Source organism: Brassica napus, chromosome A3, assembly GCF_020379485.1.
Source record: "Brassica napus cultivar Da-Ae chromosome A3, Da-Ae, whole genome shotgun sequence".
NCBI lineage: Eukaryota > Viridiplantae > Streptophyta > Magnoliopsida > Brassicales > Brassicaceae > Brassica > Brassica napus.
The window spans coordinates 31391940-31414344 of NC_063436.1; the positions used below are offsets into that span (position 1 = coordinate 31391940).

The following is a 22405-nucleotide window of genomic DNA, read 5'->3' on the forward strand; positions in this document are numbered from 1 at the left end:
AAAGACTTTTGCGTAGTGAGAAAGAGGAGAGTAGGAAGAGATTCTAACTACTCTTTTGACAAAAACAAAAAGTTCTTCAAGTGTCAATCTTCGTTTGACTTATGAACACACTCATGTTCTTGTAACCAAAGCAAATAAAAGCAGGTTTTGTTTTGTCTTTTTCTATTCATAATACATGAATCTGCAGGTAAAAGCAATCTCGAGGTGAGCACTTTCAACTTTTTTGAATCTAGTAAAAACTAAACCAGACAGTTCAACTGCATGCAATACCATTGATTGAGACAGCCATTATCAAATCTTAAAAAACTCAAATGATCAAATGAAAGCATTTGGAAAATTTTCATAAAAATGTAAAGAACAAGAAGCCATTGTTCTTCAAGAACTCTTCTTCTTCAGCCTATAAACATCTACAAGCTTTTGAGTCTGCGAATTTGTCTTGTCTATAATCTCAAATGCAAGTGTTGAAAGAGTTCCTCTGGTGCTCTTGGAGAAAAAAAACATCTCTTCTTTCTCTCTCTGGATGAGTTTTGGTGTTTCAGGACTTAGAGTAGAAGCTCTGAAGCGAGTCTCTTCAGAGACTCAGATACTTTAACAAGATCAGACTCTGAATGTCCCGCTGAGACCAAGAGTTTGATACCCACAGGCAACCGGCACTTATCAAGAAACGACTTCTTAGAGCTCACAACCAACAACGAGTCTTCCTTCAGCGCCTGCACACATCCCAACAATGAGTCTTCCTTATCTAGATTCGGTTTTCACAAAAGAGAAAAAAGATGTTTACTTACACGATCAGCCATTTTCTCGAGTAGAAGCAAGTCCTCTTTAGTCGAACCACTCGATTTCTCTAGCTTTAAGAAGACAATAGGTGACTCAGGGTCGCTTGCTAGCGACATCCCCTTGATATCCTTCAATCCTTTCCACAACAGAGCAATGTTATGCTTCATCTTAACTAACAACTCAGGGTTCTGATCAATGACATCGATGGCTGTGATAGCAGCGCTCGCAAGGTATGGTGGCAAAGAAGCAGAGAACACGTATCCTGAACTGCTAAGTCTCTGGTAATCGATGATGCGGGCATTCCCAGTGCAGAACCCACCTTCTGTGGCTAGTGCGTGGCCCATTGCAGCAGTCACAACATCTATCTTCTCAATCTGTTTCAAGGAGAAAAAAATCATCAAGCATCAGGATCTGATTTGGCAAATGATGAGTCTTACTAGAATGTGTGTCGTTCATACGCACAGGGACACCGTGATGCTCTGCAAGACCTCTCCCGGAACGGCCAAGCACGCCGAAAGAGTTGCTTTCGTCCAATATAACACGAAATTTATACTTCTCTTTCAGTTTCACTATCTCATCGAGAGGTGCGATTTGACCAGAGTTCTGCAGAAGCAAATGGCAAAAGGCGTCAAGGTGAATGAAAGCAGGAGAAGAGAAAGAGCCGCTTTAAGATACCTGATATACAGCTTCAGCTACAATGTAACGCCTCAAGTTCTTAGAGCGCTTGTTCTTTGTCATGATCTTCTCGAGGGTGCTACGGAGAGAGTCCATGTCATTGTGCTTGAAGTACACGATTGTGCTTCTTGAAAGCTGAAGTCCATTTTGTATCCCCCAGTGAACACCCTCGTCGCTAAGAGAATACAAGAATGAGTCTAACATTCACATCAAAGAGTTTCCACTTGTAATAAGAAAATGTTTACTTACGCAACAATGATATCGCCTTTTTTACAGAAACAAGGAATGGTGCTGAACATCGTGGAAAGCCCATATGAATAAAGGATTGTATCAGGAGTACTCAAAAACTTTGATATTCTGGTTTCACAATCAAGATGAACATCTATGCAACAACAAAAAGTACCAAACAGTAAGAGATTCATTCGATAAATAGAGGAAAGAAGAAGATTCCTGTTGGAGTTCTTACCAATAGTACCATAGAATCCACGAGGACCACAAGAACCAACGCCATATTTCTCCAACGCAGAAGTGCATGATTCCTAAGCATAGACTTATCTTTTAATTATAACTCTTCACACAGAAGAAAACCGTATTGAACACAAAGTAGCTAGCTTGTTGAGGTTACCAGCAACTTCTGGTGTCCAATGAGTCCAAGATAATTAGCAGACGCAAAATTCACCACGTCTTTTCCATTAACCGTCGTATGCGGTCCAGCAGCACTGTATGTATAAAAAAACCTTTAAGCATAAGGTCTAAAAAGGCGACAAAACGAAGAACAGATAAGTGCAAACCTTTCAAGAACTGGTGGTTCATGCATCATGTCTTCAGTAATTGGTGGTATAAGAGGCTCAGGAACCCATTCATCACACAGCTCATCTATTTCCTGAGCATTAAATCAAAAACTCAATACACTTCCACTAAGCACAATCCTTATATATTAATGAGACGGGGAAAGAAAGAACCTGCTCAGTTAACGGTCTCTTGGGAGGTTTGTAACTCTTTTGAGAGAGGAGGATAACAATTACAAAACCCAACAAAACTTCAACAAAGATGTGCCCTGAAAGGAAATAAAGATTGAAGCTTTAATAATAATAATAATAATCTCCATAGGACTCAAAACTATATATATTATAATCAATTACATTGGATTCGGACACCGAACAAGACAACTCTAGCTGAAGGAGCATCCAGAGCCATTGTCACCCAATTCAAACCTGCCCTGAACATCTCCACCAGATTCGTATCCATTTTTGCTCGGTGGATCGAGCAAAGTGCAGCGAGAGAGTTCGAACTATACAAAAAATGAATCCAATTTCACTTTATAACGAAAGATCTGTGATCCGATCAATTACAATAGATCCGAGACCGTGACAAGGGATGTTACCTGATCCGAGTGGATTTGGAGCAGGAGATATCGTTTGCCCACAAGAGTGGAGATGCAAAAGATTGGCTTTCGAATTTTCTCGAGTGATTTTGATGATAGAAAAATCAATTAACAAATTATTCTAAGGGAAGGAGGAGAAAAAAAAAGAACAAATTTTAAAAATTTTAATGAAGAGGAAGAAGACGAATGGTGGTGCCTGGCGGGCGGATTTGTCAATGTCAGTGTTAATGGGCCCATAAGTGTCCATTAACATATAATGGGCTATATATTGGTCCAATTTCTACAGCTTACATTTACCCACAAAACAGCTTTGCCGTCAATCCCTCTACTGACACGCGTGCGTGCCCCTCCCCGTATCGTACCAGGTAAGGACTACACTCGTAACTCAACAAGCATTCCACACCACCACTAATATCTTAAAGGTTAGGAAACGATAAGAGAAAAAAAAAAGAACTAATAAACCAAACATGTAAAGAAAAGGCTATTTATTTATTTTTTTGTATATTTGCAGAAATCTGTTTATGAAAAAAATCAATTTCCAAATCGGAGAGAAGTAAAGTAGTACAAATCTTTTCGCCGAAAGGTTCACAAGCAAAATTAAAAAGAGAGAGAGAGAGCGCCGCCGAGAAAACCCTAATTAAAAAAAAACCTTGTCCTCTCTTCTGCCGTCCCGGTGGCCGGTGCTTTTCACCGCTGCCGGGAGCGGTTCCGTGTTGTCGTGATCTATGTACGTGCGGTTTTATTTCGCCATTTAGACTTCTATTTGGAGCTCTGCTTCGGATCTGGGTTAAGGAAGGAAACCAAAGTCTCTGGTTTCGTCTTTGGTCGCCTTGGCTTGGTTGAACTGCGGGGTTTGAGTTTGTCGGCTTATGTACGGTGGTTGTGTGATAGTCAGCCGGTTCCAGAGTCGGTTAAGTTAAGCGGTCAAGCTCAGGTTCGCGTTCTTCCAGTTGTAGTCTTTTGGGAGGTTTAATTTATGGATCTGTTATTGTCTTTGGGTCTAAATCTCTGTGGCGGAGATGTCTATTAGTTCTGTGCCTTTGTCGTTTTAGAAGATGTTAGTATAGTTGTTGGGAGGACCTCCGAGAGGTTGGTTTTGCTGTGTTGGAGCAAGAGTCTATGTGTCTCCGTGTGGTGGTAATATAAAGGTGTGGTGAAAGTTGTTTTAGCAGAGTTTTCTCTAAAGTTGTGGTTGCAGTGATTGCTTATTGATTCGGTTTTTAGCCAGCGTAGCTGCAGAATCCGTTTGGTAAGGCTTCGTTTTAGTGGGGATTATATTTGGGCTTCTAACTAGGAGTAAGTGAGCGTGAGGCGTGTCACATCCGTATCCGAAGGTTGTGTGGACCGAGAGTAGCGGTTCTTCCTGTTGGGTTTTGAAGTCGCAGGGTCTTGGTTTTTGGACGGTATCGTTTGGCGTGCGCGTGCAGCTGCGATAAGTCATGGTGCAGAAGGTGGAGATTATCGCGTGGCGGACTATAGGCAGCAGCGGAAATTCCGGATCACTGGCCTCTATTAAAGTTTAAAATTTACTAAATTAACTTTCTGATCGCTCTTGGGTAATTGTTAGCCTTTATCTAGTTTTAGTTTCGGCTTTGGTCTTCTTGTTTTGGTACCGAAAGCTACCCCGATGTGGATTTTAGTTGCCGTTTTTATGTGGGCTCTTGTATTTGGGGATTGCTCATTCATCCGCTAATTTATGTTTAAAACATGTATGTTCTTATGGAATGAAATGAAATATGTTTCCCGTGGAAAAAAAAAAACTAATAAAAGCCTAAAGGTAAGGAAGAGAGAGTGTACTAAAGCCTAAAGGTCAGGAAAGGATAGAGTGAAATGGTGGTCACACACACACCTCTATCATCATCTCCCATTTTTGTTGAGCCTTCTACCTTTAAAAGTCAATTTTTTTTTTTTTTTGAAAGTCAATTTTTTTTTCCTCCCTAATCATTTTCTGTCTCAAAGTTTCCCTTACTTTTCTATAATGTTTTGTAACAATACATTACACTATGTTTGTCCCTCTTCTGTTCAACCATTTGTCATCTAATTCTTCAGCATGTGAGAGACCATGTGATGATATGAATACCCGATAGATTCTCTAGTGAGTCAAGATATTCATGTACATCATCAAAGGTTACACTATATGTCATATAATTCTTCACCATGTAAGAGGCCATGTGATGATATGATGAACACCCAATAGATTCTCTAGAGAGAGTCAAGATATCTTTTTAAGAATACATTGAGACTCTAGATTAAACAATACTAAATGGTAATAGAGTCCATCACTAATAGAAATAGAGTCTAGCACTGACAGCAATAACAGAGTAAAGAAAGTACAAACATAACATGAAGCCATCATGATGTAGTTGGAAAATTTCGATTTTTGTTTTTTAATATTATCTTTTTCCTATTTTTGGTCACTTTGGACTCCTTACCATTTCTCCTTCTAAACTAAACTCACCATTTATTAGACCCATCTTTTGAATATCTTTTTGTTGAATCATGAACAATGATGAAAGAATCCCATTTTGTAATTTAAAGTAAGAAAATAAAGAATTTATGGAAAATCGTTATTTAATGTGAAAAATGAAGAGTTTATAGAAAAGGAAAAAAAGTTTGGGTAGTGGAAGATGACAGGCCAATTACTCATTTAAGAAAAGCAAATTATCACCAAAAAAAAGAATTACAAACCCTAATCCAAGAAGTTAGCGAGGTTTTAAAATTTTATTTTCTCGTTGTGATGGATAAGAGGGATCTAGAAAGAGAGTTTCACATGACAGGAGGAGTTGGGAAAACTAGTTATGCAAGAAACTCTTCCTTACAGGTTCTTGATATTTTCAATTTCTTCACTTCATAATCTTGACTTCTAATTAGCTCTTTTTGTTGTTTTTGATATTTGTAGAAGAAAGCATCTGATGACGCCAAACACATCACGCTAGAGATACTGCAACAGCTCTACAAAGAGACAAAACCCAAGAGTTTAGTAATAGCTGACCTGGGATGTTCTTCAGGACCAAACACTCTCTCCACCATTAGAGACATCATCAAAGCCGTCATATCTGCTCACCGCCGCGAGATCCCAAGCCAGCCCTTACCAGAACTCAACTTCTTCCTTAACGATCTCCCAGGGAATGACTTCAACTCCATATTCAAGACCTTGCCTGACTTTCACTTAGAGCTCAAGAGAGATACCAACGATGATGAATCCCCTTCAGTTTTCATTGCAGCCTACCCTGGATCATTCTATGGAAGGCTCTTCCCTGAAAAGACCGTCCACTTTATTTATGCCTCTTACAGCTTACACTGGCTTTCCAAGGTGAACATATTGAGAGATAGAATTATGTATTAATTCTCAAAAAAAAAGAAGAACGTGTATGTATATACACATTAACTGATTCTTTGCAGGTTCCTCCAGCTTTGTATGATGATCAAGGCAAGTCCATAAACAAAGGTTGTGTTAACATCTGCTCCTCGAGCCCTGAAGCCGTTTCCAAAGCTTACTACAGTCAATTCAAGGAAGATTTCTCCAGCTTCCTATGGTTTAGATCAAAAGAGGTGGTTGCTGGAGGCAGAATGGTGCTCATAGTACTTGGAAGAAAAGGTCCAGATCATGTTGATAGAGGAAACTCTTTCTTCTGGGAACTTCTCGCAAGATCCTTAGCAGATCTTGTTGCACAGGTATATATATTATATAGAAATATTCTAGAATAGTTAAATAAACACTTATCTTTTTCAAAAAATTAACCCACAAAGAAGAAATGAACAAAATAGCATTAACTAAACAATTAAATGACATTTTTATTTTATATTTAGATTTGAAATTAGTAGTTATGGTTTAGAGTTTAGTATCTAAAGAAAGGGCATGTTAATTTTATTTCCTTTTTAGAAAAAAAACATTTTATCTTTTATTTAGGGCTATTTTGATCATTTTCTTTTTAGTGTTAATTTTGTCATATTATTTTGGGCTATTTAATTTATTTGCCCTATTATAACTCTTTGTAATGTTGGTTTCACAAAGATGTATAAACCATGTTATATTGTATCCATTTAATTGCAGGGAGAAACTGAGGAAGAGAAGCTCGATTCTTACGAGATGCACTTTTACGCTCCGAGTGCTGCTGAGATAGAAGATGAAGTGAACAAAGAAGGGTCTTTTGAATTAGTGAAGTTAGAGATGTTGGAAGTGGACAAGGAGAAAGGCAACGAGGATGGTATCAGTTACGGTAAGGCGGCTGCGAAGACGGTAAGAGCGGTTCAAGAGTCAATGCTTTCACTACACTTCGGGGAAGAGATTCTTGACAAGCTGTTTGATACATATGGTAGAATGGTTGACGAGGAGTTGGCTAAGGAAGACATAAGACCCATCACATTTGTTGTTGTCCTAAGAAGGAAGCTCTCAAACATAGAAATGAAACCTACATATATGTAGCAAATATTGAATATAAAATCATATCAAACCCATTGAAATCAATCTCAATGAAACCTGTAAATATGTTTCAGTGTTTTAAACATTTATTGGGGTTTACATTTTTGGAATTTTCTATTTTTTTTGTAAACTGAAGAAGAGAACCCCTCCTTGAGCTTCACGTAACCAAATGTAGATTCACTATTCCAGACTTCCTCCTAAACGGCCCCCTAGCAGTCTAGAGACATGTCTCAATAGTCAAACCAAAACTGCTTGACCTTTTTTGCTTTGAAACTTTCTAAAATTTACAAAAAAAAAATTGAAATATACAATTTTGTGTCCAACACTTGTGTTCTTATAGGAAATTTAATTATTCGATGACTAAAATATACAAATATCATCACAAAATTAAAAGATATAAACTCATTTGTATTAAAAAAAAATTTAAAAAAATTATTGATTTTCATTTTACATAAAATTCACCATCTACTTGAAATAAATAACAGGCGTGTTAGTTCTGGCATCCCACATACCACCTTCCTTCAAATACTCAAGATACCTAGAAAACTCAGGCTTCCTAGTTGTAGACTTCTTCTTCTTTCCATATAAAAAGCTAAAGATCGGGTGGCTGAACTTGCTTGTTGGTTTGACTTTCTTGGATTTCTGACGAGGAAGCTCCTCAAGAATGGTCGGAACACCACCAGCACCAAGCTTTATAGATGGAGCGTAGTAAGGAACACTCGAGGATCTTCTTAGCTTTGCTCCGAGTAAACTGAAAGTTGAATCATCACTTACTCGCTCGTACCCTCCACGACGGCTTCTTGTCCTCGTGCTAAAGCTTCTTAGCATTTGCATCTCTTTTTATTTCTTGAAAATAGAAAAGTCAGCCAATAAGATGATGTAAAGAAGAGATGATTTAGTTGCTGGTGTTGCAATGAGGCAGAGTTTCATTAGTGTGGCTATATATGGGAGATGTAATGAAACTTTATTGTTTTATTATTTTATTTTGTTTGAAAGTTGAAACGGTCAGAGTTCGCTGCTAGTTCGTAAAGTCCAAATAACTCTTATGGTTTTTAATTCTGAAAGATAATATAAACTAATATGAAGGAAGGATTCGTTGAGCTTATTTGACTTTTCAATGTTATTCAAATGCAATCCTTGACCTCATCATCATCCAGGAACTTCCACGAGACTCCGTTTATACAACATTAAAATTAGAATGCCTAAGTAGGTCAAATAAATGTTTTAACATGTTTTTTTATTATTCATAGTGAAAAATAAATGAATAATATCTTGTTAAGAAATCGTCTAATGATGTTGGAGAACATGTTTTTATTGTGAATCAAATAAATGAATAACATTTTGTTAAGAAATCATCTAATGATGTTAGATAACATGTTTTTATTGTTCAAAGTAATCAAATAAATGAATAACATTTTGTTAAGAAATCATCTAATGGTGTTAGAGAACATGTTTTTATTGTTCAAAGTAATCAAATAAATGAATAACATTTTGTTAAGAAATCATCTAATAATGATGTTAGAGATTATGTTTTGGGCAATTGTCAATAATAGCACCTTTTGAAGTTTATGTCCCAAAAATAGCACTAGAAGGAGAAAGTCACAAAAATAGGTTTCATTAAAAGGGTAATTTACCCTTATACCCTTTGTTATAAGAATAAAAAAAAAACATTTCATTTCCTTCGATCGCGAAACCTGTCGTCTCCTCTCCGGAATCTTCAAACCCTCACCGGCACTGTCGTCTCCGACTCGGGAATCGTCGTCTCTGGCTCGGGAATCATCTTCTCCGACTCGGGAATCATCTTCTCCGGCTCGCTAGTCATCTTCTTCGGCTCGCTAATCATTTTCTTCGGCTCGCCAATCATCTTCTCCCGCTCGCTAATCATATTCTCCGGCTCGCTAATCATCTTCTCCGGCTATCTAATCATCAGCGTCACACTCTCTACTCTCAAAATCGGACACAAATCACTATGTAGCTTTTTAAAATTAGGGTTTTTGAATTAAAATTTGGGAAGCTTGCGTTTTGATTTTGATTTGTTTGTTACTCTTTCTTATTAACCAGCGAAGCAAATGAAAGACTTTTGAATTGTGGGAACACAAAGTTGTTGGAGCATAATTCATCTCTTTGAGGTATGTTGCAGATTCAACCTTCTGTGTGTTTGTACAAATTTATAAAATAAAAGTTTGTTGTCTCTTGCTGCATCTATTGAATGTTTTTAGAAGATTTCCAGAAAGCATTTGTTGCTGCATCTATTAAATGTTGAAAATTGAAACTCGGATGGTAACACATTTTGAAACTTTTTTGCTTGGAGTCTTGTTTTGATTAGGAATGTTGATATTTTTGATAGGGTCTTGAATTTGCTTATGAGTCTTTTGTTGCTTGTGAAACTGTCTAGTGTTTATAAGAATTTCAGGAAGCATTTGTTGTGTTATTTCAGGAAAGCCTTCCAGAAAAGTTTGAAATTTTTTTTTTCCTTGTTTACGCAGGATAGAAACAAGATGGGAGATTCAGTACCTCTAAAACTAGCACTGCCAGAGCTGAAGTATCCTATTGGTTCACAGCCAAAGGAAAAGTCAGCAATCAACCAATACTCTGGTTCAGATTATATCTCTATTGTCAAAAGCATCCTAAAACCAGATGAGATGATAAGAGTCCGAGGATCATTTCTGGGACCTGTAATGAAGCTCAGTGAGAGAGGATTGAAGTTATCAGCAAAGATAGTCTACGCCATTCTCACTAGAAGCATCGTTTCTGTCAAGGAGAATGAAGCCTGGTTCCATTTCGGTGCGCAGCCAATGAGGTTCTCTATAAGAGAATTTCATATGATGACAGGCTTGAAATGTAGTGGTGCATTAGAAGGACCACGAAGGGAAACCGAGAGATTTAATTGGGAATTGCTAAAGGGGCGTAGTCATAAGTTAAGTGACGTGGTGGACCAGCTCAGAAACACAAGAGAAGATGCTTCTGAGGAGAGAATATGCCTCGCAATGCTCATCCTGGTAGAGAGCATATTATTGCGGAAGAGCAAAGGAGGGAGTTTTCCTTTGGAATATGCGAAAAATGCACAGGATATGACATATCCATGGGGAAAAGAGGCTTACATTGTGCTCCTGAAGTCAATTCAAAACGCTGTCGCGAATCATTTGGAGAATAAATCCAAATTTGAGTTGCAAGGTTATCCTCTAGTATTCCTTCTTTGGATACTAGAGTCGATTCCTTTGCTAAGGGATAAGTTCAGTAAGTGTGTACCAACAGTTGAGGTTCCTGGGCCGACTTACTTGTGTGAAAAATACACTGAGGTAGAGAATCCATCACTTGATAGGGTTTTACAGGTTGAAGCTGATACAAAGGTAAGCTTTTCCAAGTATATGTTTCTCAGTTTATTTGGCTTCTTCTTTTTAATATGTTTCTCATTGGTCTTTTTTTAAATACTCTCAGCTGAAGGTCCATTGCATACTACCTTCTATTCCTCATGATCCAGAAGATGATATCTCCATTGAAGACAAATATAGTGACGAGCTGGAAACAGTGAAAGATGTAACAAAGAAAGGGTACAAGATTACAGCCGATGACTGGGAAAATAGGTGTGTAGACACATTTGACACATTGGATGCTCTTATTCAAATGATGGCAAATAAGGAGACTGGCCAAGCTTCTACTCCGATTGATGAGGATTCAGTAAATGAAAAAGTGAACAGGATCATCACGGTAATGGAGGAGAATCTGAAGAGCATGAAGGATCGAATGTCATTACTAGAAGAAGAAAACATACATCTTAGAGCTCGTGTGTCAGAGTTGGAAGGAAACAACAATGTTTTTCCCACTAACGTGACACAAAAGGTAAATTCTCAAAACATGTTCTTTTACATTTGCATTTTCAAGTATTTTTTTGAAGATCTTGTACATATTCTTGAATGCCTTCCTAATATTTGACAAACAGCGATCCAGTGAGACACCTTTATCTCCAATGTCTCACACGCAACCATCGAGTGAGACACCTTTATCTCCAATGTCTCAACAGCCTAATTTGACACATGAGGTATGTAACCAATAAATATTGTTGAGTTTTGAAGTAATATTTGGAAAGCTTTTGTACTTCTTGAATGCATTCCTGATTTTTGCAGGAGACAATGATTGAATCAGCTGCATCTCCAAAGTCTCAACAAAATGAGGTATATGCTCAAAAATTTTTAAGAAAATATTTGGAAATTCTTGTACAAAATCCTGAATGCCTTCCTGATTTTTGCAGGATTACACGCAACAATCGAGTGAGACGCCTTTATCTCCAATGTCTCAACAGCCTAATTTGACACATAAGGTATGTAACCAATAAAATATTGTTGAGTTTTGAAGTAATATTTGGAAGCTTTTGTACATATTCTTGAATGCATTCTTGATTTTTGCAGGAGACAATGAATGAATCAGATGATGAAACTCTTGCCCTTGATACTCAAGTATTCTCTCCTAATCTGACAAAAGAGGTATATGCTCAATGATATTGTTTTCACAGTTGGAGTTTACAAATTAGTTTTGGGTGATTTTTTTTTACATATAAAGGCTTTTCTGATTTTTGACAGAAAGAAACAGAAACGTCTACCGATGAGAGGCCATCCAATCCTAATCAAGATGGAAAACCAGATGATGAGGTAATATTTATTCTAGAAATTATAGTTGAATGTATTCATGATGGCCATTCCTGATATTTTTTTGCAGATTGTGAGAGAGAAATTAACAAGTGAGTCACCTGCTACTCAGAGTCAAGTTTTGCAGAAAGAAACAGTGGAAATGAATGAGACACCTTCTTCTCCAATAGCTCCAAAGAGTATTGAAACTCCCGTTTATACTCCAAGTCAGACTCAACAGGTACATGGTCAAAAAAAAATCTTGGATTTTTAAGTTAATGTTTGGAAGCTTTAGAACGTACTCTGGATTGACTTCGTGATAATTTTTACAGATTGAGAGAGAGCCATCGGATGACACGCCTGCCCTTGATACTCAAGTTTTTACTCCTAATCTGACAAAAGAGGTATATGCTCAATGACAGTTGGAGTTTACAATTAGTTTTGGGTGATTTACATATATAGACCTTTCTAATTTTTGGCAGAGGGAAACACAAACCTCTACTGATGAAACGCCACCCAAAACTAATCAAGAAGAAGGAAAACCAGATGATGAGGTAATATTTACTCTAGAAATTATAATTGAATGTATTCATGATGGCCTTTCCTGATATTTTTTGCAGATTGTGATTGAGTCACCTGCTGCTCAGACTCAAGTTTTGCAAAAAGAAACACTGGAAATGAATGAGACACCTTCTTCTCCAATATCTCCAAAGAGTATTGAGGCTCAAGTTTTTACTCCAATTCAGAAACAGCAGGTAAATGTTCAAAAAATCTTGGAGATTTCAAGTAATGTTTGAAAGCTTTTGTACGTGTTTTTGATCCCCTACCTGACTTTTTTTTTGTTTTTTTTGCAGACGGTAACAGAGGAAACGTATGAGGCTACACAGCCATTGACTGAGATCATTTCAGCAAACAATAAAAAGGTAAGCATAGAAATGTCTTTCATAAGTACAACTTGAATTTTAAATTGTAGAAACTTCTTCATAACTACCTCTTTTATTTTACTGTTATTACAGGAGGATACACATGCTGTGCATCACACACCTTCCTCTCCATTGTCTTCACTAATTGCACTAGTTATTGAAGAAAATAAGAATGCTTTGGTAAGAAGAAATATTTAAAATGTTTATGTAATATTTTTCTATTCAACTAACTCTTACCATTTACTTTTGTCTTATAGAGTGAGACAGAAACTGCGACCCAATATTTTTCTACAAGTGAAGGAGAGCATACACAATCAAGCAGAAAGAATCAAGCAGAAGAATATCTCAAGGATACTACAGAACCTACTACTGAGCTAGTTTCCACAGATGTTTCGAAGACACAGCCTCTTACTCCGCAAACACAGCACCTTCAGACAAGTGAGGGAGATCAATCCGATGAGACACCATCAGAGCAGAATCAAGCAGAAGAAAATCTCAAGGATACTACAGAACCTACTACTGAGCTAGTTTCCACATATGTTTCGAAGATGCCGCCTATTACTCAGCAAACAGAGCATCTTCAGACAAGTGCTATAGATTTTTCAGAAACAAACGAGGTATGCATCGAGTATATTTGATCTTTAATTATTATTCTAACAATTTAAAACCGCTGATGTTACTGAATCTTCATTTTTAATAGGTTGAAGTAAGCAGGCTTCTAGCTCACTTTCAAATAGGCGCAGAGGTTGAGATTTTGTCTACTGATGACGAAATATGGTATCCAGGAAAGGTTGTTGATCTTAAACTGTGTGAAGGACTAGAGGAGCTGACAGTTGAGTACACGACACTCTTCACAGACCAACATAATAGACTTCAGAAACTTCAGGATACTATCACGGCTGACAAAATACGTCCTGCAACACCAACTAGTGACCAAAAATCCTTTGAGATGATGGATAAGGTAGAAGCCTTTTACAACAATGGCTGGAGCAGCGGACAAATTAGCATGGTACTTGGTGATAACACATACTCGGTGTGTCTCTATACTTCTATGGAAACTATTCTATTCAAACATTCAGATTTGCGAATTCATAGAGAATGGAAAGATGGAGTCTGGAAGATGGCAGATAAGGTAAATCATAACTAGAATTATACTTCACGTGAATTGTTTGATATACATACATTTTAGTTTCAGGAATGGTTTCCAGAAATTCCGATTGCAACAAATTTGATAATATTTTGCTTGGTGTCTATTGTTTGATTAAAGGTGAAGCCTGATAAGAAAAGGAAAGCTGCTGCCTCATCACAAAATTCAGGAATGGATAATGTTTTCCTAAGAAGGAGCGAGAGGGTGCCTAAACGATCTAGAGACACAAAAACTCCATTCAAGTCTGACAGAAATCCGGCTTTAACTGTAATACCTGAGATTATACCTGCAGTTGATCCGTTTTCAACTCCTGCGGAACATAAGCTTTCAAGGCTTCAAAATTGGATGACATTAAAGCCCGGCATGCATGAAACGTAAGCATGTTTCTGTCCTTGTCTATATATTCTTATATTTATGTATAAGAGGTTTGGTAATTCCTTTGAATCTTTAATCGACTGCAGGTCCCTATCAATCAATGATAATAAGATAAGGAAATCTTTCTTTCAAAGCATGGAAAATGCAAAAAAGGACCTTAAGAAAGAGGTAATTTGTTTACATATGTTCTTGCCTTGAGCTTTTTTTTTAAAAAAAATTCAGGAAGGATTTGTTTAGTTTCAGGAATTATATAGTAACAAATTAGATAATGTTTGCCTTTTTTTTTGCAGCACATTGATGGAGCCTTTGCAATGCTAAATTGCAGAAGAAATGAGAATGCTGCTTGGTTCCACAACTACAAGATTCCAAAGGCGTGCTTCCTACCTATGGAGTTCTTGCATTGCTTGCTCTCTGATGATTTGGCTTACAAGAAAGAAAAGGTCAAAGGTAAAAAGATTTTCAACGATATATTTAAAGATACTGTGAGAGGGAAGGTATATCCAGAGAAGACATGGGGAGAAGATGTTGATGTTGTGTATGGGATTACTCTTGGAAAAAAAAGCAATGTCTGGATTGGGATGGAAATTCATTTGAAGAAGAAAAGAATCACAGTATATGATTGTTTTCAAAAGGAAAGCAACAGCATTGATATTCCTCAAGTGAAAAAGTTGGCAGGTATGTATAAACAATTTGTATTTGATGTATTCAACTGTTTCTTGGTTTGAAATATTCAACTGATTCTATCTTGATATTGATTTTTAAATATGACAGTGTTGATTTCTAATCTGCTGGTGGAATCTTCTGGTGATGAGGTAGATAAAGTGAAGATGATTCCATTTGAGATTGAGCAGGCACAAGGTTTACCCAAGACAAAACATCCTTTCAACTGTGGGATATTTCTTGTCAAGATTCTGGAGTGCTAGTCATTGAAGATAGGAGACATGACAAAGATTAATGATGACAATGCATTGGAGCTAAGGAGAACCTTGTCTTGTGAGATATTCAGCCAATTTGTGGATGAGAGCTTTGGGAAATGAGAATGATGCATGAAAACATTTTTTGTTTTAGTTAAGACTCGGTTTTAGTTATGACTGTTTATTTTGTTATGTTGTTGGCGTCTGGTTACATAAGAAAGATTGGAAGGATATCAAGTATTTTTTTTGGGTATCATATATCTTGGAAGGTTAAAATAATGTTTCTGGATGGGTTTCCAGAAAAAAGTTAAGTGTTTCAAATGTAAAAAAGAATGAAATGAGATTATATACTAAGGATTGGACATGTATATGGTAAGCTTAAAATTGTGATGTTTACAGACAACAAAAATTTAGAACCACAAAGGATCGAACCCAGAGGGAGAGAGTTTGCGTATTTGGATAGTGTGGGAGTTTAGCCACTAGGCCAAGAAGAATCATCTGTTAATGGATTACATTTAATTTTATTTAACTCCAAACTGTAACACAAAAAAAATTAAAATTGATTTTGAATCCACCACATATCAAACCCGGGGATAGAGAGACTTTTGAGTTATGAAATGCCTTGGTTTAACCGCTGGTCTGAGGAGAATCATCTGTTAAAGAATATTACATAAACATACTTAAACCAATTAATATAGGATAGGTTTCCAAAACAATACATTTCGATTGAAAAAAGACAAAACTCTTGCCGTCTCAACACTCTCGCCGTTTCAAACTTCTCGAATCTCACTCGTCTCCGCCTCTCGAATCTCTCTCTCATCTCCATATCTCTCGATCTCCGACGAAAACCCATCTCCAGAACTCTCTCTCTCTCTCGATCTTTTACGCGAGCTCTCTCTATTCTCCGAGAAAAACCATTTCTAGAGCTCTATCTCTTTAAGGTATGTTGCAGATTCAACCTTATGTGTGTTTTCTTTCTGAGAGATTGGTCTCCTGGTTTTTGCTTGTGTATAGACTTGCTCGTTTTAACCTAATATGATTGGTAGAATTCTAGTTCATGTGAAAGCATGTGTATAGACTCAGGAAGGATTTGTATTGTTTCAGGAAACCCTTCCTGAAAATTGGATTTTAATTAATTTAGACAAATAAAATTTTTCTTGTTTACGCAGGATAGAAACAAGATGGGAGATCCATTACCATTAAGACTAGCACTGCCTGAGCTGAGGTATCCGATTGGATCAGAGCCAGAGAAGACGATATCGATAAACCAACACTCGATAGTTGCTTATATCAAAACTGTTAAGGAAATTCTAGGAAATGATGAGTTCAACAGAATAAGAGGGACGTTTTTGGGACCGGTGATCAAGCTTGGAGAGAGGTCTTTGAAATTATCAGCTAAGATAGTGCACGCAGTTCTCACCAAAAGCATCAAGACAGTGAAGAGACACGAAGCATGGTTCCATTTTGGTGCTCAGCCAATGAGGTTCTCTATAAGAGAATTCCACATGGTGACTGGTTTGAAATGTAGTGGTGAAGCAAGAGAACCACGAGAGGAAACCGAGAAATTTAAGTGGGACTTCCTAAAAGGGCGTACTCATCCAGTAAAGGACGTGGAGAAGCAGCTCAGAAACACAAGAGAAGATGCTTCTGATGAGAGATTCCGCCTTGTAAAGGGCGTACTCATACTACTACAGAAGAGCCTTCTCGACGGTGGCACAACTTTTACTTTGGATTATGTGAAAATAGCGCAGGATATAGATGTCTTGATGACATACCCATGGGGGAGAACAGCTTATAATTTGCTGTTAAAATCACTTCAGAGAGCTGTCGACAAAAGCCTCGACAAAAACAATTATGATTTGCAAGGATTCCCTATGGCATTTCTTATATGGATACTTGAGTCAGTACCTTTGCTACAGTATGCATTCAGTCAAGTTGTTCCTATTCTGAGCGTTCAACCGTCTACCCCAATATTTTTGTGTGAGAAGTACCTTCAAATAGCTTCTCCACAGCTGATAGATGTTCTCCTAATTGAAATCAAAGATCATGTAAGTTTTTACATTATTTTTTTCTTGTTTCTGTTTTGCCTTATGATTCTCCATTTAAAAGCTAATTATTTTTATGGTTTCAGCTTAAGGTCACATGCATCCTACCTCCTATTTCTAATGATCCAGAAGCTGATGTTTGCATGGAAGACGAAGCTAATAAAGATCTGGATGACATGGCCGATTTATCCAAGAGAGGTTATAAGTTTAAAATTAGAGATTGGCGAAACATGTCAGTAGACCTATACGGTGCTAATGAACAAATAAGAAGAGCATCTTTACTGTTTGGGAATGGAGGGATGAGTCAAGCTTCTTCTTCGTATCAGGAGGAGTCTTTGGAATCAAAGATCAACAGAATCAGCGAGATGGTGGGAGATAATTTAAGGATCATGAACGATCGTTTGTGTTTGATTGAAAAAGACAGGAAACAGATTAAAGAACGTGTGACAAAACTAGAGAAACTACAAAGAGTTACTTCATATGAAACCCCAAACAATGAGGTAACTTTTTTTTCGGAAATTAAAATTAATGTTTATCTAGTTCTTGATTCAGTTTTTTTTTTGAGTTGTCAAGTAATTTTGGAAGATGTTATACATATTTAGGATTGCCTTCCTAATTTTTGTTGTACTTGCACAGACTGACACAACTCCATTTCATGAGACGGCTTCCAGACAAGGTGAAGCCAATGCAGATCAAGCAGATGAACAACTTAACAATGAGGCAAGTATAATTTTGAAAACTGTTGGTATTTATAAAATTATGAATTTGGTTGTACTTAAATTAATTTTTGGAAGTTCTTGTACGAGTTCATAATCCCATTCCTGACTTCAGGATACACGAGAGCCTATGAATGAGATCACGAAAGAGACACCTGGTTCTCCAATAGCTCAACAGAATATTGAGACTCCAGTCCTTACTCCAATTCAGACGCAGCAGGTACCTTCTTTAAAAAATTGGACTTTTCAAGTAATTTTTGGAAGCCCTTGTACGTGTTCATTCAACCATTCCTGAATTCAGGAGACTCACGAGCTTATGAATGAGATCATTTCACCAAACATTTCCGACACACAGCCAAATACCCGAGCTCGCAGAAATCTTTTAACAGAGCAAAATAAGGTATTACTTTCATTAAAACCTTTAATAAATACACAGCAACTATCAAAATGACTGGATATCCTTGAATCTAAACCATCACAGGATGTAGAAAGCAGAGTTCAAAATCCCTTTGAGATCGGAGCAAATGTGGAGATTTCATCACAAGATGACAATACTTGTCATAAATGGTATCCAGGAAATGTGTTGGCAACATATTTGGTTGATGGGGTTGAGATGGTGAAAGTTGAGTACTTCGTCCCGTCTCTGGACGAAAAGAAGAGGAAAAGGAGTGTTGAGACACGTGTATCAATTGACAGAATACGTCCTCAACCACCACCTGAGAGATCTGGAGCGAAGAAAAGTTATGAGCTAATGCAGGACGTGGAGGCGTTCGACAATGGTGCCTGGTGCGCTGGAAAAGTTAAAGTCATTTTGTTTGATGGCTCGTGTTTTGTCTCTTTGAACAATTCTAAAGAACAAATTTACTTCCACCATTCTGAGATGCGAAAACCAAGAAAATGGGTAGATGGTGTTTGGGAGATGACAAAAAGGTAAAACAAATGCCTTGGATCACTTGAATTGAAAAATAATGTCATTTGTTTAATATCTCGGTATTGATTTTCAGATGGAAGAAGAGCAGACGCAGAGTGTGAATCCAAGTGAAGGAGATGGTGATAAAAAGGTATGAAATATTTATACATCATACTAGGAATTAAGATATAAATGTATCTGAATTTTTGTCATTCAAAAAGGGGAAGGCGAAGGCTGTCGCTTGTAAGAAAAATGAAGCAGCTGGTCCATCAGAAGATGGTGTTGGGAAAATGGCAAAAGAGGTAATAAAAATGAATAAGATCCACTTGAATTGAAGTTCAGGTCAATAGTTTGATATATCGGTTTTGTTTCACAGATGGAAGTAAAGCAGGGTAAGAGTGTGAAACCAAGTCAAGACGATCATGCAAAAAAGGTATAAAAAATATTTTTACTTCATATTAGGAAGGCATTCAAGTATAAAGATAAAAACGATCCTGAATTTTTGTCTTTATTTTTAATTAAAGGGGAAGCCTGATGTTGGTAAGAAGAAGAAAGCAAATGCTCAGCCAGTAGATATGCTTCCTTTTCTACAGCGAGAAGAGAAGAGGCCAATACGACCTAGAAACCCTCCTATACCTGTAACACCTGAGGTAATCCTTCCAATTGATCCATTTGTGACACCTGAATTTCCTCGGTTTTCAAGGCTTGCACACTGGATGGATCTACGGGGCATATATCGTGTGTAAGCAACTTTTTGTCCTCGCATAAATATTCCTAATTTATTTTGTAAAAGTTTCGATTGATACTAGTTAATTTTATCAACTACAGACCGTTTTATATCAATGGAAAAGAAATTGAAAAAGAGTTCTTTCAAAAAATGGACGATGCAGAAAACAATCTCAACAAAGAGGTAATCAACACTCTGTTCTGTCTTCTATTTGATTGTGTCATATGTTTAGGAAGAGGTTGAGTTGAGCTATGCTAGATGTCCATGTTATAGCAGTTCTATATGAAGTTTCTAACTATATTGTTACATTGGCAGCACATAAATGTTGCATTTGAAATGCTAAATTGTAAGAGGGTTGAGCAAGGTGCTTGGTTCCGCAACAACAATCTTCCAGCAGCATGCTTTGTACCAGTCAAATTCTTAGAAGTGGTTGGGTACGCTTATGAATCTGTCAGGAAGCCACATAAGAAAAAACAAACGTTATTGGAGGGCTGTGTAGGCGAACTTGTGAAAGGTTTAATACATCCAAAGAAGGTATGGCTGGAAGATGTTGATGTTATATATGGTGTCATTGAAGATAAGTTGAGCTATCACTATATTGGGGTGGAGATACAATTGATGGACAACACAATCACACTCTTCCATTGTGGTCTTCCAAAAGCAAATATCAAACGTGCTCTTAATCAAATCCAAGAACTGGCAGGTAAAAACTCTTTACATATTCATTTTGTTGTCTGTTGCTGCTTGTGCTTGTGATGCATTTTTACATATTCATTTTGTTGTCTGTTGGTGATTGATTTATTGTATAATTTTGGGTATTTATGACAGTGTTGATTAGTGCCATAAAGATGGAACTTCTTGGTGAAGAGGTTAATTTCGAAGATATCAGTCCATTTGAAGTTAAGTTTGCAGAAGGGCTTCCAAAGACAAAATTTCCATACAACTGTGGTATTTTTGTTGTGAAGATGCTGGAATGCAGGTCACTGGGATTGAAGAGCATGGCTAATATAAATGATGAAACTGCGATGGACTTACGAAGCAAGCTATGTTGTGAGATCTTCGACCAGTTTATGGATAAAGATTTCCAGGAAGGTCAAAGGAAGTGAAAATGTCATATTTGTTCTACTCTGTTTTCTACTCTGTTTTCTACTCTGTTTTCTACTTTGATATTAGTTATCCCTAACGTTTAAGTTTAAGTTTGTAATGAATCCCTAACGTTTTTTTCATTTAGATTGTTATTGAAAAATTTTTAGGATGTATTGATGAATTGTCAAATGCTTATGGTACTTTTAGGATGGGTTTCCAGAAAAAGAGTGAGAAAGCAAAATGCACCAAAGCCTAGCAAATTCCTTTAAAGTTTACAAAAAAAAATGAAAAAGAAAGTGATCCGATGTTGATTGAACTCGTGAACTCTCGAAAGATGAATCAAAGTGTGCAGCCGCTGTGCCAAGGGTGTTATACTTGCCAAAAGCTATAATAAAACGAAAATAACTTTTGAATATTTAATTAAAAACAGAAAAAAGTGTAAGTATACACAAACGGGGATCGAACACGGCTTATTGTGTGATAAGGGTACACTAAGAGTAGAACGGATTGCCACTAGGCTACGGTGGATATTCGATAACAGAGTAAATGTGAACTTATTTATTCACAGACGATAGATTTATATAATCTGGATATCATTTTAGGTATTCAGGATAGCTTTCCAAAAACAAATTCCTTTAAAGTTTACAAAAAAAAAATGAAAAAGAATGTGATCTGATGTTGATTGAACTCGTGAACTCTCGAAAGAAGAATCAAAGTGTGCAGCCGTTGTACCAAGGGTGTTATACTTGCCAAAAGCTATAATAAAACGAAAATAACTTTTGAATATTTAATTAAAAACAGAAAAAAATGTGAGTATACACAACGGGGATCGAACACGGCTTATTGTGTGATAAGGGTACACTAAGAGTAGAAGGGCTTGCCACTAGGCTACGGTGGATATTCGATAACAGAGTAAATGTGAACTTATTTATTCACAGACGATAGATTTATATAATCTGGATATCATTTTATGTATTCAGGATGGCTTTCCAAAAACAAATAAGCAAATCAGATAACCAAGTTACAAGAACACTAGGCCAAACCATTACAAAATAGTGAAAAACATTGAACAATTTTTTTATTTAGGTTGTTAATTGAAGAAACAACACAAGAGAAACAAAAGTACTTATTCATTTAAAATAAAAACTGAAAATCAAACATAATGTGGTCCTTAAAAACATAAAAAGAGAAGATGATAACATGAAATTACTCATGACACAGCCAACTTTCGCCAAGTTTATCCCAATCAGGGACTTTGACCTTCACATCAGCAAGCATTCCTTCCGCTTCCGAGTGCTCTTCTTTGAGTTTCTCCAACTCAGCAGTTAAATCAAATTTTCCATCAGCTTTGATAATATCTTCAAGCAACTCGATTTGGACAGCAATTGAATTTGCTTTGCTGGATGCCAGATTCCAATCATTCTCAGATAGCCTGTATTCGTTGGACAAACGAAGAAGAGCCCTGTAATGTACCACAGTTTCCTTCTTCCCCTTATTGAAACCTTCGGCGGCATCACATCCGTAAACCTCCTCTATGGGACGCTTCATCATCTTCTTTGAACTTCCTTCCATTGAAACTTTGTCCTGCAACAAAATCGAAACTAAGATGTTACGATAAAATAGAAATAGAAAAAAGTTCATGAATTGAATGGAAAATGAGAAAAATCGAAAACTAACTTGT

At 37.0% G+C, this 22405-nt stretch overlaps 5 protein-coding genes across 6 annotated transcripts; 3 read left to right on the plus strand and 2 right to left on the minus strand.

Annotated features, from left to right (window-relative positions):
• Nucleotides 1–258: 258 nt before the first annotated feature.
• Nucleotides 259–3035, minus strand: LOC106451964 (long chain base biosynthesis protein 1). Its single transcript, XM_013893963.3, has 11 exons — nucleotides 2837–3035; nucleotides 2595–2743; nucleotides 2415–2509; nucleotides 2244–2335; nucleotides 2078–2171; nucleotides 1919–1991; nucleotides 1702–1834; nucleotides 1453–1627; nucleotides 1240–1380; nucleotides 786–1151; nucleotides 259–710 (listed from the first exon to the last, which is right to left on the minus strand). The coding sequence occupies exons 2-11, from the start codon at nucleotides 2698–2700 to the stop codon at nucleotides 543–545; spliced, it is 1443 nt and encodes a 480-aa protein (XP_013749417.1). The 5' UTR covers nucleotides 2701–2743; nucleotides 2837–3035; the 3' UTR covers nucleotides 259–542.
• A 2418-nt stretch (nucleotides 3036–5453) lies between these two features.
• LOC106345264 (probable methyltransferase TCM_000336) lies at nucleotides 5454–10642 on the plus strand. Its single transcript, XM_013784489.3, has 4 exons — nucleotides 5454–5657; nucleotides 5736–6149; nucleotides 6239–6511; nucleotides 6891–10642. The coding sequence occupies exons 1-4, from the start codon at nucleotides 5574–5576 to the stop codon at nucleotides 7260–7262; spliced, it is 1143 nt and encodes a 380-aa protein (XP_013639943.1). The 5' UTR covers nucleotides 5454–5573; the 3' UTR covers nucleotides 7263–10642.
• On the minus strand, nucleotides 7566–8306 carry LOC106345265. The gene has a single exon (XM_013784490.3). The coding sequence runs from the start codon at nucleotides 8091–8093 to the stop codon at nucleotides 7725–7727; it is 369 nt and encodes a 122-aa protein (XP_013639944.1). The 5' UTR covers nucleotides 8094–8306; the 3' UTR covers nucleotides 7566–7724.
• On the plus strand, nucleotides 9758–17560 carry LOC106453954. Its single transcript, XM_048777121.1, has 14 exons — nucleotides 9758–10609; nucleotides 10698–11099; nucleotides 11384–11431; nucleotides 11666–11740; nucleotides 11837–11905; nucleotides 12502–12636; nucleotides 12736–12804; nucleotides 12898–12984; nucleotides 13062–13421; nucleotides 13505–13936; nucleotides 14072–14325; nucleotides 14413–14494; nucleotides 14617–15001; nucleotides 15098–17560. The coding sequence occupies exons 1-14, from the start codon at nucleotides 9758–9760 to the stop codon at nucleotides 15247–15249; spliced, it is 3402 nt and encodes a 1133-aa protein (XP_048633078.1). The 3' UTR covers nucleotides 15250–17560.
• A 352-nt stretch (nucleotides 17561–17912) lies between these two features.
• On the plus strand, nucleotides 17913–21720 carry LOC106345716. Of its 2 annotated transcripts, XM_048767054.1 has the most exons (9): nucleotides 17913–18221; nucleotides 18303–18401; nucleotides 18483–19062; nucleotides 19133–19213; nucleotides 19288–19344; nucleotides 19436–19653; nucleotides 19740–19821; nucleotides 19954–20341; nucleotides 20467–21720. In XM_048767054.1, exons 3-9 carry the CDS (start codon nucleotides 19006–19008, stop codon nucleotides 20742–20744), a joined length of 1161 nt encoding a protein of 386 aa, XP_048623011.1. In that variant the 5' UTR covers nucleotides 17913–18221; nucleotides 18303–18401; nucleotides 18483–19005; the 3' UTR covers nucleotides 20745–21720. The 2 variants fall into 2 exon arrangements, with proteins under 2 accessions (XP_048623011.1, XP_048623010.1); XM_048767053.1 differs by having other exon boundaries at nucleotides 17913–19062.
• Nucleotides 21721–22405: the final 685 nt, after the last annotated feature.

Coding starts and splice junctions, on each gene's coding strand:
- LOC106453954 (XM_048777121.1), top strand. CDS start 9,758: ATGGGAGATTCAGTACCTCTAAAACTAGCACTGCCAGAGCTGAAGTAT. Junction 11,432..11,665: donor CAAAGTCTCAACAAAATGAG/GTATATGCTCAA, acceptor TGATTTTTGCAG/GAGACAATGAATGAATCAGA. Junction 13,422..13,504: donor ATTTTTCAGAAACAAACGAG/GTATGCATCGAG, acceptor CATTTTTAATAG/GTTGAAGTAAGCAGGCTTCT.
- LOC106345264 (XM_013784489.3), top strand. CDS start 5,574: ATGGATAAGAGGGATCTAGAAAGAGAGTTTCACATGACAGGAGGAGTT. Junction 5,658..5,735: donor CAAGAAACTCTTCCTTACAG/GTTCTTGATATT, acceptor TGATATTTGTAG/AAGAAAGCATCTGATGACGC. Junction 6,150..6,238: donor GCTTACACTGGCTTTCCAAG/GTGAACATATTG, acceptor GATTCTTTGCAG/GTTCCTCCAGCTTTGTATGA.
- LOC106345265 (XM_013784490.3), bottom strand. CDS start 8,093: ATGCAAATGCTAAGAAGCTTTAGCACGAGGACAAGAAGCCGTCGTGGA.
- LOC106345716 (XM_048767053.1), top strand. CDS start 19,006: ATGGAAGAAGAGCAGACGCAGAGTGTGAATCCAAGTGAAGGAGATGGT. Junction 19,063..19,132: donor AAGGAGATGGTGATAAAAAG/GTATGAAATATT, acceptor TCATTCAAAAAG/GGGAAGGCGAAGGCTGTCGC. Junction 19,214..19,287: donor TTGGGAAAATGGCAAAAGAG/GTAATAAAAATG, acceptor TTTGTTTCACAG/ATGGAAGTAAAGCAGGGTAA.
- LOC106451964 (XM_013893963.3), bottom strand. CDS start 2,700: ATGGATACGAATCTGGTGGAGATGTTCAGGGCAGGTTTGAATTGGGTG. Junction 2,510..2,594: donor GTTCGGTGTCCGAATCCAAT/GTAATTGATTAT, acceptor ATTTCCTTTCAG/GGCACATCTTTGTTGAAGTT. Junction 1,628..1,701: donor AAAGGCGATATCATTGTTGC/GTAAGTAAACAT, acceptor GTATTCTCTTAG/CGACGAGGGTGTTCACTGGG.